The 17,533-nt window shown below is 32.6% G+C and overlaps 1 protein-coding gene and 1 non-coding gene across 3 annotated transcripts in view; both read right to left on the reverse strand.

The window, feature by feature from the left end:
- TAFA2 (TAFA chemokine like family member 2) overlaps nt 1-17,533 on the reverse strand; it is a 588,553-nt gene that overhangs the window by 28,037 nt on the left and 542,983 nt on the right. For both annotated transcript variants that reach the window (XR_007500256.1, XM_049782786.1), the window contains exon 4: nt 17,356-17,480. Coding sequence is in view for 1 of the 2 variants with exons in the window: in XM_049782786.1 (XP_049638743.1) it covers nt 17,356-17,480 (125 nt within the window). In the remaining variant the exon portion in view is untranslated. The remainder of the gene's footprint in view (nt 1-17,355; nt 17,481-17,533) is intronic.
- Nucleotides 13,715-13,818, reverse strand: LOC126023517 (U6 spliceosomal RNA). Its single transcript, XR_007500634.1, has one exon. It is a non-coding gene; the product is annotated as a U6 spliceosomal RNA (small nuclear RNA).

Genomic DNA, 17,533 nt, shown 5'->3' on the forward strand with positions numbered 1-17,533 from the left:
TATGATGCCTTAACAATATGGCATATTTATTTTTTAATATCTTGAAGTTTTAGCCATTAATTTTGTTTTGGTTCCTAACATTCATAAAATGGCAACTGAAAAATTATTCTGAAATTTCTTTTCATCTACTACAGAAACCCATGATATGCCAGGTAATGCTTACATTTCAACCTTGGTTTTAAAATGAGATACAGAATTAGAACTCAAATTCTTATGATGAAGATGAGTCTGAGTAAGACATAAATTTTATTGCTGCCAAGTAGGGGAATCAAACAATTTTTATTTGAAGGTTGCATGGTTCTTTTTTACTTTATAATTAAATCTAACTTTTAGAGTCCATTCTACTTATTGAGTGGAACTTGTCCACAAATGATGTCTTTTTTATGTACCCACATGGTTAAAATAGTCTTGCCTATAAAATGTCAATTTTTTTTCTTTTTTTTTTTTGGTTTTTGGGTCACACCCAGTGACATTCCTGGCTCTACACTCAGAAATCGCTCCTGGCAGGCTCAAGGGACCATATGGGATGCCAGAATTCGAACCACTGACCTTCTGCATGAAAGGCAAATGCCTTACCTCCATGCTATCTCTCTGGCCCCAAAAAAGGTCAATATTTTAATAACTTAAACAAAATCTGTTTAATGTCGATCAGAATTGTTTTGAACTGGAGCATAAAATATCTTAAATCTTGCAAAATGGATTCTAAAGGTAATTGGGAAACTCTAAGTGTCAAAGATAACTAAGTTTTAAGTCTGAGTTCATTCACTTATATTACCCTTAATCACAAAACTGCAGTCAGGGAATTGAGTGCTAAAACAAAATATTCAACTGTCTGTACTCAGTAAGGTGTGAACAAGCATTGAATTTAAAAAAGATGTGTGAGAGACTGAAGAGACAAGGCTAACTTGGGATCAAATCTCGATAGCCCATGTGGTCCCTTGGGCTCCTGAGTGAAGAAACAGATACAATCCCTTAGAAGTGCCAGGTATGGCCCAAAAACTATAAAAAAGGTGTGAGTATTGTGGCTAGGGTAGAACCTGGTATGCACTGTAACTTGGTCTTGCCAACAATGCATACAAATGAGGAGGCCTCCTGTTATGGCAACAACAATATGCAAAAGGAAAATGTTTGGGGGAATATACAAAGAACAATAAAATTTTTAAGAATTAACAGAATTTTAGAATTGAAACATCTTTGAAAACTAATTTTAAAAGGTTACTTCATGGGTAATTACCATGAAATCACTGAACTAAAGTTATAAATCAAATTTGTACATCAATTGCATACCAAATAAAAGTAATATTTGGATCTATAACCACATCCACAAACACAGTCGCCATGTTCCCGTTGGGCTGGACCAGCTCTATAGACTCACTCTTTTCTCAAATGAGATGTAAACTAAGTCATGAAAATTCATGAGTACACCAGCCATGCAGCAGAAAAATGGAAATCTTGGGTGGAGAGAGCAAGTCAAGCTGCTAAAGTGTGCCAAAGCCACTCCTGCTAAATCTGCCATCCAGAATCAATATTTTGCTGATGGCCCTGCCTCAACACACCACTAAGATCTTCTTTGAGGACACCAATCTGACCAAAGTCAGTACTCTGGATTTAAGGCTGATATGATAAGGGCTTTTCAAAGTAAGTATGGGCACCACCTGCCCTGCATTCTCCTTGTTCCAGGAGATTTGGAAGATGAGAACATGCCCCTAAAAGCTGCAATATTAGTAATACATATAACTAGTAGAATAACAATTACAAACAAACAGACAACAACATTGGCAGTAAATATCCTAGCTAAAAGATCATGGACTATTTAAGTCACTTAGAGTTTCTCTTTCATATTGACATAATCCATATGATGTCTGGTTACTGAAGTTTGTTGCTTTATAAACTGGTGTCATTTACAGGTATATTGTCTTTGCCATTAATCTCCTTAAAAATGTATCTTATATACCTGATGAAACAAGGTGTTCTTGGAGCACATAAGGATTTTCTATACATCGTTCTCTATAGGAAGTGTATTGCAATGTGTGAAAAGAGCTTTGAAAGTTTCCACATGAAGAAATGCTATCTTATAAGCAATAAGCAAACTAAATGACACAACTAGAACGTTGGGTAAGGGTGAAGAAATTGAATTGACAGTGGAGATGTGAAGCTGTTGCATGGATGCAGAAGGGATATGTCATGGATTACGGGAGCAATATGCACCAGTGAAACTGCTGAGCTTTGGGCCACCTCTCACCCCCTTCTTGTGCAAGTGATGATTCAAAAGGCATTGGATATATTTGCAGCCCACAGAGACCCAGGCAAGCAATTGCAACTGGATTACCAGATGTGTCCACAAATTGGAAAGCTATCTGCCATGGGAAACCTTTAAGTAGAGACAAAGGCCCACAAGGCAAGTATCTACCAAGTTGTATCATGATTGATTCTAGGGGAAAAAAAAGACTAGCACTGGTGTGTGGTCTGCTAAAATTTAAGAACAAACAATAGTCATAGAGTCTCAGTATGGATACTTAAATTTCCTGCATAGGCTCTAGGTGGAATTGGTGATAGTGAATCTTTTTAAAATTGCTACCTAAGCTTGCAGAAATTCAAATTTCCTCCCCTGGTCCTCACTTTGCAGCAGAAAACAAAAGAGGAAAAAATAATGTAGAAATACAGTTATCTGGGGCTGGAGAGATAGCATGGAGGTAAGCTGTTTGCCTTGCATGCAGTAGGTTGGTGGTTCGAATCCTGACATTCCATATGGTCCCCTGAGCCTGCCAGGAGTGATTTCTAAGCATAGAGCCAGGAGTAACCCCTGAGTGCTGCCGGATGTGACCCAAAAAACAAACAAACAAAAACAAAAAGAAATACAGTTATCTATAAAGGGCCCCCAAAATTCTCTAAGTCTATAACCTTATAGATGATGACCTGAGAGTAACCATTATGAGGCTGTTTAGTAGGATGAAGTTAGTTATAATACCAAGCTGAAATAAAGAGACCATGAGAAAAGATATGAGAAATCTGTAATCATAAGTCACTAAACTGAAGAACATGTAAAAAAAAAAAACTCACTGTTAAGTTCCCATAAACAGATTGACTAAAGTCAAGGAACAATTTTTTTATTCTTAAAGGTAAATTGAGGAACCTGCCAATGAATAACATATAATAGGAAAAGAGGTAGAGAAAATTAAGACAACATTTGGGAACTATGGGATGAATTCAAGAATATCAATATTAAAAGAAAGGTGAGAAAGATAATAGACAAAGATAAGTGTTGGTTGAAGCAGAAAGTTTTCCATGTCTGAGCTTCTTGGATTCGTTAAGTGACTTATCACATAGAATCCCAAATAAAATAAACTCAAATAGAAAAAAAAAAGATACATACTAAATGAAATGCCAAAACCCCAAATTCTAGAATCAGCAAGATCAAAGAAAGTACTTACATGTAGAGAAAACTCCCATAATATTTATAAAATAAAATATTACATGCCAGAATTGCATGATTCAAAAAGTAAACAAATTGAATAAAATAAACATACTAATAAAAGCACTATATCCAACCTGGTTATCATCCCAATTAATGAGAACAACACAAAGATCTATGAACAAGTAAAATCTTGCAAATTTGTTTTAAAGTCATGAATTCTTTTAGAAGAACTAAATGGTATACTTTATAGGTAGGAAAAATTTCACAAGCAACCAAAATTTCTATGAAATGACGGCAATATATTCTTTCATCTCAGTAATCTTAAGTTTATAAGAGACAAGTATAAACATTATTAAATTGCCAAAGGGTCTATACATCAAAAAATTTTACTCATATGCATATATATTCAAATGTTGAATAAGATTTGAGGAAAAATATCAACATCAACACAATAGTCTGAGGAATTTTTAACAACCTCTTTTACCACTGGGTAGATCAATTAGATAACATTATAAGAAAAAAGTTAACCTTAAAGGAAAGTATTCAAGAGATATGCCTGTAAAAATATAGAGAACTTTCCATATTTCCTAAATTAAAGTATGATTTCTTCTTCAATTCACATGCCACATTCACTGATACTGATCATAATTTTGAAGGGAAAAATGTCTTCAATAAACACTGGATAAAAATGCTTATCATTGGGCCAGAGTGGTGGGGCAAGTGGTAAGGTGTTTGCCTTGCACATGCTAACGTAGGACCGTGGTTCAATTCCCCTGGTGTCCCATATGGTTCTCCAAGCCAGGAGCGATTTCTGAACGCATAGCAGGAATAACCCCTGAGCATCACCCTGAGCCCAAAAAGCAAAAAAAGAAAAAAAAGCTTATTATCTATCTTCTTAGATCATACTAACTTGATAGTAGAAATTAATCAGAAATTAATCAAAAACCAGAAAGCTAGAAAATAATCAAATATTTGGAAACAAATGAGAATAAAGGGATGAATTACCTAACATTTGGAACATAGCAAAAGCCTTTCTAAGAAGGAAGTTCATAACAGTAATATTGTTCATCTATAACCAAAAAAGGCCCAAATGAACATTTTAAATACACAAGAGTTATTTAAAAGGTACAATAAAGAAAGTGCAAGGTAAGGAGGAAAATAAATAAAACTTAGAGTAAAAATTAACAAAATCATAAAGAAAAGAAAACATAGTATAGGCGCATATGTGTTGTCAGTACATCATAGGGTGCCTGCATGCATAAGTCGCCTACATCTCCTCTGTTGAGAAGTATATTTTCAGGCTGGGTTATATACTGGTGCTTTCTCAGGTACATTAATTTCTTTCTTTTTTATCCTCTCTCTCTGCTTCCTCATAGTATTCAAAAGAAACCTGATTTTGCTTCCCCGCAAAACATAACACAATATTTTAAAGATAACTTGTTTTCATGTATCTAACATGCCCAACATCAGATTAGTTGACTAAAAAGATACAAGACATATACATAATGCAAGATTATATAGCTAGTGGCTACAATCTAGATGTAATATGTTGGATGAAGTGGGGCCGGTGAGGTGGCGCTAGAGGTAAGGTGTCTGCCTTGCAAGCACTAGCCAAGGAAGGATCGCGGTTCGATCCCCCTGCGTCCCATATGGTCCCCCCAAGCCAGGGGCAATTTCTGAGCGCTTAGCCAGGAATAACCCCTGAGCGTCAAATGGGTGTGGCCAAAACAAAAACAAAAAAATATGTTGGATGAATTAAAACAGAAGAGGAAGGACAAACATAGAATGACCTCACTTATCTGTGATATATCTAATAACTGGATGAGGGAATGAAATATAGTAAAGGGGAGAAACCTAGCTCACACTTGACCCAAGAGTACAGGGAAAAGAACAAAAAAGGAAAGAAATCAAAGCAATTGACATTTGAGGTGAACCCATAGCAAACTCACAAAGTAATAGAGAAAAATAAGTATGTCAGGATGGAAACAAAACAGATTGGAATCAATACCACTGAAATTCAAGAGAATCTGAGATTATTATACTTTTGTATGCTATTAAATTTGATAACTAAGAATAAGTAGTTTTGAAATCTTAAAATATCTCAAGATTTGTCAGGAAATAGCAGAAAAATAAATAGAACAAGTTGTAACATAAATTAAAAATAGCAGTAAACATCTCCACAGAACCAAAAATCTTGGCCCACTTTACTAGTGAAGTTTTCCAATTTTTTCAAATAAAACAAAATTTGTATCATTATCAGACTTTTCCAGGAAGTCAATGGAACAGAAATCGCCTGAACAGTTTCTAGGAAGATAATAAAGTTTTGATACTTAATTCAGACGTATCACTAAAAAAGAAAATATTATTACAAAATAATATACCTGTTGAAAACAGATGTAGAGATCCTCAGCAAAATATGGTAAATCTAATCCGACAAATATTTAAGAGATTACTAGTTACAAACCTTTATTTGTAAAATTTATTTTATTTTATTTTATTTTATTTTTGGTTGCAGACATGTTTTTTTTTTTGGGGGGGTGTCACACCCCGCAGTGCTCAGGGGTTACTCCTGGTTCTACACTCAGAAATTGCTCCTGGCAGGCTCGGGGGACCATATGGGATGCTGGGATTCGAACCAATGACCTTCTGTATGAAAGGCAAATACCTTACCTCCATGCTATCTCTCCGGCCCCTGCAGACATGTTTTAATTCCATTTTTTTTCTTTTCTTTTTTTAAATAATATTTTATTTAAACACCTTGGTTACAAACATGATTGTGATTGGGTTTCAGTCATATATGAGGATGCCACCCATCACCAGTGCAACATACCTCTTATAATTTCACAATCAACCATATATTGTAATTGAAGTTGGAACTTAAGTTTTTAATCATGATATCTGTTTGAACATACAGTTAAACTGATAGGAAGTTTTAAAGTATCAGGGCTGGGATGATAGCACATCAGTAAGGTGCCCTGCATGTGGCTAATTCAGGACCGACTTCGGTTCAATCCCCGAAGTTCCCATATGGTTCCCCAAGTCCGGAATGATTTCTGAATGTACAGCCAGCAGGAACCCCTGACCCAAAAACCAAAAATTGAATAATAAAATATTCGATAAAATATTCAGTAAAAGTTATCTTATTATATGAATCCTAGTAAAACACTAACAAAATCAACTTTCCCCACAATTACTCAAACAACCCTTAAAAATTAGTGTACAATTTTAGACTGTTTAGATGAAGGCCAGGAGGTCTGGTCCATGGTAGGATGATTATTATAAGGGGAGGAGAAAAGTCAAGGAAGATAAGGTACCTAATGAAAATAGTAATTGGAAATGATTATCAGTCTGGACAAGAACTGGCTGATGAAAGGATGTTAAGTGGAATGCATATACTCCTTCAGTAACAGTATGCAAACCACAGTGACTAAAAAAGAAAGAGGAAGAGGGATAAAGAAAGAGAGAGGGAGAGAGAGAGAAGGAAAAAGAAGAAAAACATCTGTCATAAAAGAGATGGAAGAGAAGGGAAATTGGGGCTATTGTTAGCTGGAAATGTGCATTGGTAAAGGGATGAGTTTTGGAACATTGAAACTCAATTGTGAAGAATCTTGTAACTGTGCATTTCATGGTGATTCAAATGTTAAAATCTATTCAAAAATAAAAATTTAAAAATTAAAACTAAAAAAAATAATAGTTTGTTGTAAATTTGCAAAGGAGATATGCAATTATGTTCAAATAGCCACTAGAAATGAATTTATACTGCTTATTTCCAAGTCTGTCTTTCTCAGACCTAGTTTTCTTTTACTAGAATTGGGAGGGGCATAAATAAGAGATTCAAGGAAAGGGTAAAATGTCTTTGCTACACGTAAAGAATAAGCAGTAAAAGGTGAAGATAAAATAGCCAAGAGTAAGCAGAGCCTCCTTTATTGACTTCGAGATAATTTCACTGTAAATCATGGGATGCCAAGATTGCTATTTAATAGAAGCAATACACTGTAGTATTGAACCAGGCTAAGGGTACCTTCAATAGCTAAATAACTCTCAACTTTAATAAGTTCAATATTAAACATTATACTAAATGGAATTCTCCACCTTAGTTATAAAATCTAAAGATTTTGTTTGTTTTAACTCAGCAATTTGAGTTCTAGAATTTAGATCATATTTCAACTGGATACCTGGTTTTGCTGTAACTAATAGAAGTTATTTAAATACTTTTATAGTTTATTATAAAATTAAAGTATTGATAAATGTCTGTATATTACAATACTCCGGTTTTCTTATTTATGGTGACAGTTATTTCTGTAGCCTGTAAAATAATATTCTTCCCTTTGTTTTATTTATTTTCTTATTGAGGCCATTGAGAATTACAAGTCTTTCACAGTTGTATTTCAGGTGTTTAAAGACAGAAAATTAGGGTCATTCCCACCACCAGTGTTGCCCTCCCTCCATCAGAGTTCCCAGCATGCATCTTGTACCTCTACCCTTATCCCCTGACTACTAGTGTAACAGGTCCATTTTTTGTTTAGCTTGTTATAGTTTGGGTCTTTTGATTCTGTTGTCGTTGACTTTGGTTATTCTTCCCTTCTACATATATGTTGTTAGGAAAAAATTAAATTTAACTTAATATATATTAATTATCAAATTTTATCTATAGTTTATCAATAGAAAAGTAATATCCTAGAGAAAACAAGTTAGTGAATATTTGTTTCCTGGTGGTAGCAAAAATATTGGCTGCAAAATTGTAAAACAGTAAGATTGAGATCCCTTAATACTTGATTATACTTAGACTACCTCTTCTGGTATGATATTAACTAACTCTAACTTTTGGACAGCAATGAGTCATGATTTTAAAAATATTTATTCATAAAACCTATCACAACAAACTGTCACATACCAAAATTCCTATATACAGAGTGAATTTTAGGAATAAAAGGAAAGTTTCATTACCATTTTATTCTGATAAAGAGATTCATGCTAATTCTTAATTTAAGTGTTTCTAACATTATTTCTAGTTTAAATATATAAAAATCATACAGCAAATATATGTATGACACAATCCAATTAGGAAGAAAGTTTTAAAATTATGAGACTAAATATTAATAAAATCATGAACTTTCATTATTTCTGATAAGAATTACATGTACAGACTACATATTCAATATTATAATAACTATTTTTGTTATAGCAACTAAGACCCTGGGTCATTGGAACTCTCTTTCCTCATTTATTCATCCACACTTCATCGTCCTTAGCATATAATTATAAAATATACACTTATCTCCTAAAAGAGACTTCTAAGAGATAGTATTTCAATACTATCTAGGGATAAGTTAATTCAGATTTCTATCTTGATCTTGAACCAACTCTCCACTTGTGATCCCCACCTTATCATATTTTATCAATTAGTAGCAGCAAATGGGTCAAGACAAATAGAATTTTCCTTTTTTTCACTTCTTATATTAAACTTATAATCAAGTGATATACAATCTATAACCTATCATCTCCTCTTCCACATTAGATAATTTTACTACCTTAATTTCAGTCTAGTAACATTAATATCTTTATTTTAGGTAATTGACTCATTATAGTCAAACAGACTTTCTAAAGTTAAAAATCAAGCCTTTATTACTTCAAGGGCTTATTAATGAATAGAGTAAACATCCAAAAATTTAGCATGATATTTTAAAAGCTATTATTATATAAATATTTTCTACCATGATTGCCCTCCCAGAAATACCCACAACCTTACATTCCCTCACACGTATGAAGTTACACATTGAATAGATTTTAATTCTATATGCAAGACATAAACTAATATACCCACTTTTCTACTTATGATTTTCTTGTTTGAAGTAGTAGAACTACATTAGTTAGTGGAGAATGTCTGCTCATTCCTTAGGGCACAAATTAATAACTTCAAGAGAAGAGGAACTTACTATTTCCCAAGGCAGCCAACTTCAAATCATCTAGAGCTAACACAAAGAGAATTATTTATTGGCTTTATTTTTATTTCTTTTAGTCACACAGAATAAACCTAATTTTATCTTTCACATGATATGCTTTCAAGTAATTAAAAATGTTATTTTTGGAGGCAAAGACCTACAAATTTCTTCATATGAGTTTCTTTTTCTAATCCACTAAAAGATGGTGCCCAGAAGGTTATTGAGTGCTACTGATAGGTCAGATAACTATAGCATAATGCAGAATTCTTCTTTTTAATTTAGACATATCTCACAATCAACTACACATTACTCAAAGATAAAAAGACTAGTTGTGGATTTCTTAGCAGAAAGATAGAATACACTACAGACTTGAGTTTGGTGTTAGATCTCTGCCATGTTTTCCTACACAATCTCAGCACAGACACTAACCATGAAGCAGTTGTAATTCTGACAAAGTAAAAAAAAAATTTTAAATTAAAGAGCTCAAATTCCATATATGTGTGAGGAGCTGAAGAAAAAGATTCATGACCTAGTTTTGGGCCACACCTAACTGTGCTCAGGCTTATTCCTGACTAGCTGCTCAAGGATCAATTAAGTGATCCTTGATTCTCAATTAGACTGGGAATCAAATTTGGCTAGCTGCATGCAAGGCAAGCAAGTTTTGGGGTTGGATCAGGAGTACAATGAATAGGATACTATTGTTTTTCTTGCATGCAGTTAACCCAGTTTTGATCCCTAATATCCCATATAGTCCCTCAAACCCTGACAGGAGAGATCGTTGAGAATAGAGCCAGGAGTAAGCCCTGAGCACTGTCAGAAGTAAGCCTCCAAAATTAAAAAAAAAAAAAGCCAAGATTTTCAAATATTCCTTGAGAGAGAAATTTTAAGTCTTTGCATTAATTTCCAATTACTATTTAAATGAATATCAACAGAGAACTGTTGTGGACCCTATTGATTGTTAATTATTAAATACTGTTTTTTTAATTCATGAAGAATGTCGTTTTAAATCTTGTGTACCAGTTTTAAATATTAAATTTAGAAAAATAGTTTTTCTAAATACTAATTCCTGAACAATTAAATGTGTGTCCTTACTATTTTTAATTAAATATCTAATTTAACATCTGGCTTAATATTTATTACATGTTTGTCCATTTCTCTTTAAAATTATCTTTAATATAATTGTAATAATAATGTGAAATTTAAGTTGTTTCGTCCCACAATAGTCATAACATTTGCATTTTAATCAAGCATACTCAATATCTGCAATTGTTATTTACTATTATAAAATATTTACCCACTTTCCTTAATATCAAATTAAGATAACAGAGGATATTATAATTTACTTGATTGAATGATGCAGAATTAATGGATATTAATATTTTAAAACATCATATTCCTAAAGTTCTCTGTATATTCCCTAATGGCAATGTTTGCATTTTATTTGTGAGGACAAAAATAAATCTGCTGTGATATTCCTCATATTAACTTACTTTTCCTGAATTTTATCACTTGCCTTTATTCCCACATACTACCAGCATATCTATGACTTGAATATGTTCTATCCAGAGTAGTATCCATTATAGTTTTTGTTCTTTTTCTTACCTGAAAAGTGTGTACTCTAGATAGCCATATGTGACTCATTTATTTAAAAACCTCAAATATACAAATATCTTGCTTGACATGCCCCATTAACCTTTTTTTAACTTTATAAATACTTCACTTATTTATTTTAATGTTTTTTCCTCTTCATAAATAATATTTCAAAAAATTCACACCCCCAAATCCCTTTCCTTTATTACTTGAGCAAATATTAATCAAATATAACTGTGTAGTGAAACTTTGCAATGTAATGAAAGTTGTTATGTGATCATTTTCAAAATAGAGGAAATAGCCTGGAGTATATGAGTAAATTACATTCTTCCTGAAGTAGAACACTGAGCCCTTAAAAGAAGAGTAAGACAAAAGAGAAATGAGAAGAGTGGAGGTTAGAGAGATTAGTCAACGTTATAAAGAAAAGAGACATCCTGAAGGAGTTGTGAGATGACCCAAATAACAGCAACTTAGGAAATAAAAACCTTATTTCTACATTTGCAACAATGTGAATTATTTTTTTCATCTGAATGACTTTAGGAACATATTTCCCCCAAAGCCTCCAAAAATATAGCCCTGTTATGAAAATGTGAAATTCATCACTTGATGTCAACCATGTAAAATAAAGCAAAAAATAAAAGACAAGTCATACTGTGGACAGCTATCTGACCTACAGATAATAAATGAAAATTCAATTAAACTACTAACTTTGCTAAAATAGCAGTATAAAAATAATATACCCTTTAAGAATATAGGTCTATTAAGTTTAGGTACCTATTATAGGTTTTTCCATTCAGTAACTAAAGTCTAGAATAGTAACTGATAAAAATAGGTACAATAATACTTGTGAATTAATATATAAGTTCCCAGGACATCTTTCATTTAAATATTGTATTAAATATTTTAGGATAATTTTTTAAAAAATATGTAAAAGATTAAATATGAACTGATTTGAAAACCCTTCAGTAGCTTTTATCTTTGTAAGTTAGTCGTGGCTATTATTTTCATGCAACTAACACTGGAAGCAAATAAAAATTTCTTCCCGAAGTAGTGGTTTTCAAAATGCATGCTATAAAGATATAGGTAGATTATAAAATCAATTTGAGAGAAAGTTAGAGAGGAAATTAGAATAATCTTTCATTGGATATATTAGAATGGAGTACGTGGGTTTGTCTATCATAGTACCACAAAAAATAATTTTAAAAGCATACCCCTACAAAGAATCATGTGGACCAGGATTCAATTAAGGGCTTGAATATAAAGAAATAGACCACTGGATAGAGAGTGTGTCTCAAGCAAAGATATGTCAAGAAATCCTACTAATCACTATTATCACTCTGATTAAATATGTTAGGCAAGGGAGAGCATTATGATTGAAGAACTCAAACGAATTATACCACCTTAAGGAACAGAAAAGAACGTCTTCCACTTGCTGTGTTCTTTCTTTGACTTATAACTGAAATAGCATCTCATCTGTTCAGACCCCACAACAGAGCCTATTCATTGAGGCTTGGTATAAACTCTGGCAGAGAATAACTTGTCCCTTTAATCAGCAAAGCATCATAAGACACAATTCTTTTCTCTGTTACAGAGAAGAAATTAGAAATCTAATATTTATCTATCTTCTGAGATTAGCCAGTTATTATTATCATATAAATTTAACTGGAAAGGAACCTAGAAATGTTCTTGGAACATGAAACCAAACAATAAATGTTGATTAGAACTTGAATTCGGTCCAGCTCACCACCCTTGTTATTTTTGTTTTTACTTTTTGAAATTGAAAAAGCTGATATAAAGGCTTATATTACTCACACTATCACAGCAATATTACTCATATTTACCAATGAATACTATGCAGGAATCATGCATTTTTGTGTCCTATTGGTGATTCTGATGGTTGGAGAAATTAAGTATTTCTGCAGCATGCTAACACACATAAGCAAAAGAAATTCTGCCATATTTGCTTTCATACTTTTCTTACTGTATGATCCTTATCATCATAGGATGAGAATGGGCACAGAAATTAATAGAGATTAATTCACTCATTATACAATACAACAAAGTAAAATATTTTAGATAGTATGAAGTAATATTTTTAGATTGTGTGGAGTAATATATTTTTAGATTGTATGGGCCCTATTAAATCCTTAGAGCTATCCTGGTGGTGTATGAGGGCCTCTTGGGCTACACTGAGCAATACTCAGGAGATTGGTTATGTGGAGCCAGGAACTGAACATTCAGACACAAATGAGGTTACCTGAACCTTAACATTTGCCCCATCTTCCTAGACCCCAAAGTCATATATTGAATCATTATAATCCATTTGTATTTGAAGGTAAATTAAATAATTATAATAAGAGTTCTTATCTGCTTAAGGCACTTTTTAAAAGTAAATAATGATATAAGAATTATAATCTGTTAATAAAGTTTATTTTTAAGCATAGATAAAATAAACAAACTAAGATTCATGATTCACAAAGATACTATTTCTAAAGAATAAGTATAATTGTGTGTAATATGAAGTCAAGTTCATCTGTCCTTAAGTAAATTATACATAAGAATTTCCTTAGAGTTAGGATGGAGACCCATATTGATGGTCAAGGGTTCTACATTTTAAAGGCAGTTATGAATTTCTTTAGAAGAAATTCCATCGAGAAAGAATAGCACATTAAAAGCAATGAATTCCAGTCTATTTTTTTTCTGAAAATGTAAGCAGTGTTATCAAAGTTTTTTTCTCCCCATATCTTTTTTTTAGAAGTTCAAGTATAAAAATATGGAACGCTTCACGAATTTGCGTGTCATCCTTGCGCAGGGGCCATGCTAATCTCTGTATCGTTCCAATTTTAGTATATGTGCTGCCGAAGCGAGCACTTCTCCCCATATCTTATAGCACCTTTCCCCTTTCTACTTTTGCATTATGTAATTACCATGTAATTATGTCCTTTTTCACACTAAAAAGACTATTCTTTTATTAATGGTGCTTTAAAACGGTCTTTGTTATTTATCTTGGAAGTGAGCTAAAAATAAAAAGATTTGGTGAGCTTTTCTTTCTTTTGAACTTGAGTGTTCTTATCAGTAATACAATAGATGAGATGACTGTGGATGTCACATACAGTTTTTAAGTATCCATCTTTAAGAAGAGAATTAAGGTTCAGGAACTAGCTGTATTCTCGTCTTTAGGTTAAATGTTTGGATTTTTGAATATGATGTTGCAAAATACTGATGTTTCAACAAAGGCTAGTATCTAATTCTTTGCCCTTCTTCCTTGGTTGGAGGCATAAATATATGGGTCATAATATTAAATTTACTGAATCTAATACAAAGACAGAAGGAAAATATGATCCCGGCTAATAGTAAAAAAGACCATGCAAACTCCAAATTAGACTTTTACTGAGGAATTTACCCAGCTCCACATCTGCAGCCAGTTCTGAAGGTACCAATCATCTCTGCTAAAGCCAAGCAAGCATCATTGCTAGTTTTGGCTGACTGATATATTTTTTCCTAACATTAGACTTACTATAATAATCCAGATTGGATATGGCCAATTATAAGGGAGGGTGGTCATTATTGCAAATTTTAATCATTTCTTGAGCCATTTTGCTTGCAGTGATAATCCTATAAAACTAACATATCTTGCATAAGATATGCAAATGATTTTTGGCTGAGTAGTTCTTCAGTTACTTTAACCTATTCTTGTTTAATTTTTGGGCTTTCCCATTGGACAAGTAAGTTTCACTGGCAGCTTGGATTACCAGGGCCATTACTACCGCATTTAAGAATGACAGGTGAGTTATTGATCAAAATACCATAATATTAAGTATGAAAATAATAAATAGGTTTTCTTATGATAATGCTGCTATAAATATATGACAGACTACAGTTGATCAATGCTTCACACTATGGTCAGCATAATTTTGTGTAATTCAAACATAATTTTAAATCTCCTACATTTTTGCACTTTAGTAGAGTTAGCAGACACATGTCTGATGATTTTGACAACTTTACATTTTTTATAGTCTCAGGAAAATGCACCTTATTATTTGCAGGTTAAAATAACATAGATAGGGGCTGGAGAGATAGCATGGGGGTAAAGCGTTTGCCTTTCATGCAGGAGGTCATCGGTTCGAATCCCCGGCATCCCATATGGTCCCCCGTGCCTGCCAGGAGCAATTTCTGAGCCTGGAGCCAGGAATAACCCCTGAGCACTGCCGGGTGTGACCCAAAAAAATAAATAAATAACATTGATAAATGAGCATCCTTTTGTTTAGTCATTTGGAATATTATGAGTTTCTTTAGATAAGTGTGTGGCACTATTTCTACGCAATATATTTCTATATAATGGTTACAAAAAATAAAAATTTATTTAGTATTTAGAAAGTGACTACCAGGAGTGATTTCTGAGCGCAGAGCCAGGTATAACCCCTGAACACCACCAGGTGTGGCCTCTGAAAATGAGAATCATAAAATCCCAAAATTAGAAGGAATCTTAAGTACATATTATTACATAAATCCTCTCTATAATATTTTTTGTGACCCTCCACTAGTAGCAATTCTTCAGGGCCAACGGTATCAGAAAAAGTACAAAATACAACCAGCTAAAAGATCAGCTCATATTCTTTAGATAAAATAAACTTACGCTATCAAGTCAGTTAGTTCACATTGGTTCTGAACTGTTTCATTATATTATAAAGGATTTGTGAAGCAGGGCTTCAGTTTTGGGTCTGTACAAGTGAGAACATGATGTAACCAGGCATTGAGCAATATTTATGAAATTATTTATGAAATTATGGTTCAAAAACTGAATATATTTCTAACTCTATCATATAAAAAGAGCCATAGAAAGCATTTATCAGTTTTAAGAGTAAGCTTGATTGTTTACTGTAAACTGCTAATTAAGGTATTTAATTAAAAAATGAGAATGTGAGACTTAAACCCTGATTTTCCTATTAATTAACCCTAAGACTTTGAAAACTTATTTAACTTTAAGAAGCTTTGGTTTACTCATTTGGGATAGAAATAATAGTATCTTTTTAACTGGGTTACAAGAGTTTTAAATGAGCTAAGTGAGGTGAGAAAGTGTATTTAGAATATGGCAACTATTTTAAGTATCCACCAAATGTTAGTTTTCTACATTTCTATTAAAGTAAAAAAACAGAATACAATAGATTCTGGTCATGCAGAGACCTAATTTAAAAAAAATCAAAATTTCACATTTGAGGTAGTATGGATGAGTGCAATTTTAGTCAAATAATAATAGAAGAAATATTACTTTATACATTTTTATAAGGAGATTCATTTCTAGAAAGTTTTAACAAGTCAGTATGAATGACATGTACTAAATAACACAATTATTCTAATTAACTGATCATGTTCTCTTTGGGTTACAAAAATGTGTGCCAGCAATAAACCAGCAGGTTAGTCCCAAATAAGCTGACAAAGTTATTATTATAGCATTGGAATAAATAGCTATTTTTGTGTATGGCTGAATAGCGAATACACTGGAGGTATCAGACTAAATAACATATCTGATGGGATTATAAAATAATCCCTTCAACATGTCTAAACATGGTGTAAAAAGTTATTTTCAAATGATCTATATCATTAGCTAGTCTCTGGTTCTTTGTCACTTTTTAATAAAACATGCCCTTTTATATTATTATGTTCTAGTCCTTAATGGCCAGATTTTAATCACTAGCTAGCTTTCCCCTCAGATCAAAAATAAATCTCATTTGCTGTTGCTACAAAGAAAATAATTTAAGTTTTCAATGAAGAAAATCTATGAAACTAATTAGGAAAACAAAGAATTAGTCTCTTTTTCACTTCTTTCTCCTTTATATAAGTCAGTCATTGTAAGCTGAAATACATTATCTAAAGTGTATTCTTTTCATATTAATGGTGAGATTAGAAAGCTCTTCTCAGTATGACTTTACACACTTAATCATCAAAAAAATCTCTTTTTAAGTTAGAAATTTAGGAGATTAAAATGAGAAACATTGTAAAATAAAAAATTTCCATTACTACTATCTATAAAGTATAATTGGAGGAAATTTATTGAGATTACTGTCCGTTAGAAGATGTAGTGTTTGGGATCATTTTCTCAGCATTTAACCTTGCGTGCATCCTTTTGGGATTTTACAATACTGTTAAAATCTCATGAGGAATAAGTAGCATTTTTATACTGAGTAAGATGACACTTGATGACAATCTATAGAAAAATGTTATTCTGAATAAAATAAAAATGTGCTATGAAGAAATGAATTAGGAGGAAAATGGGAAGAATGTACTATGGAAAACTGTACTTATTCTATAAACAGCACTGAAAGCACTAAAAGATATTATTATTCATGCTCTATTTTTTTTAATTTAAATACATTCTGTTTTTCTCAAACAGGCTGACAATCTACTTACCCTCGTTGTTTTCACTTTATTCCCAGAGGAACAGCTCCATCCTTTCCGGTCTGGAAGAACTTTACATTCTTCTCCCTCAAGACATGGCTGCATATGGCACCACCATTTCTGTTCCACTATTGAAGCTATAGCATAAAGAAAAATTAATTCAACGTTTCCTGTATGGGCTTGTTAGTTT

The sequence above is a fragment of the Suncus etruscus genome, chromosome 11, assembly GCF_024139225.1.
Source record: "Suncus etruscus isolate mSunEtr1 chromosome 11, mSunEtr1.pri.cur, whole genome shotgun sequence".
Lineage (NCBI taxonomy): Eukaryota > Metazoa > Chordata > Mammalia > Eulipotyphla > Soricidae > Suncus > Suncus etruscus.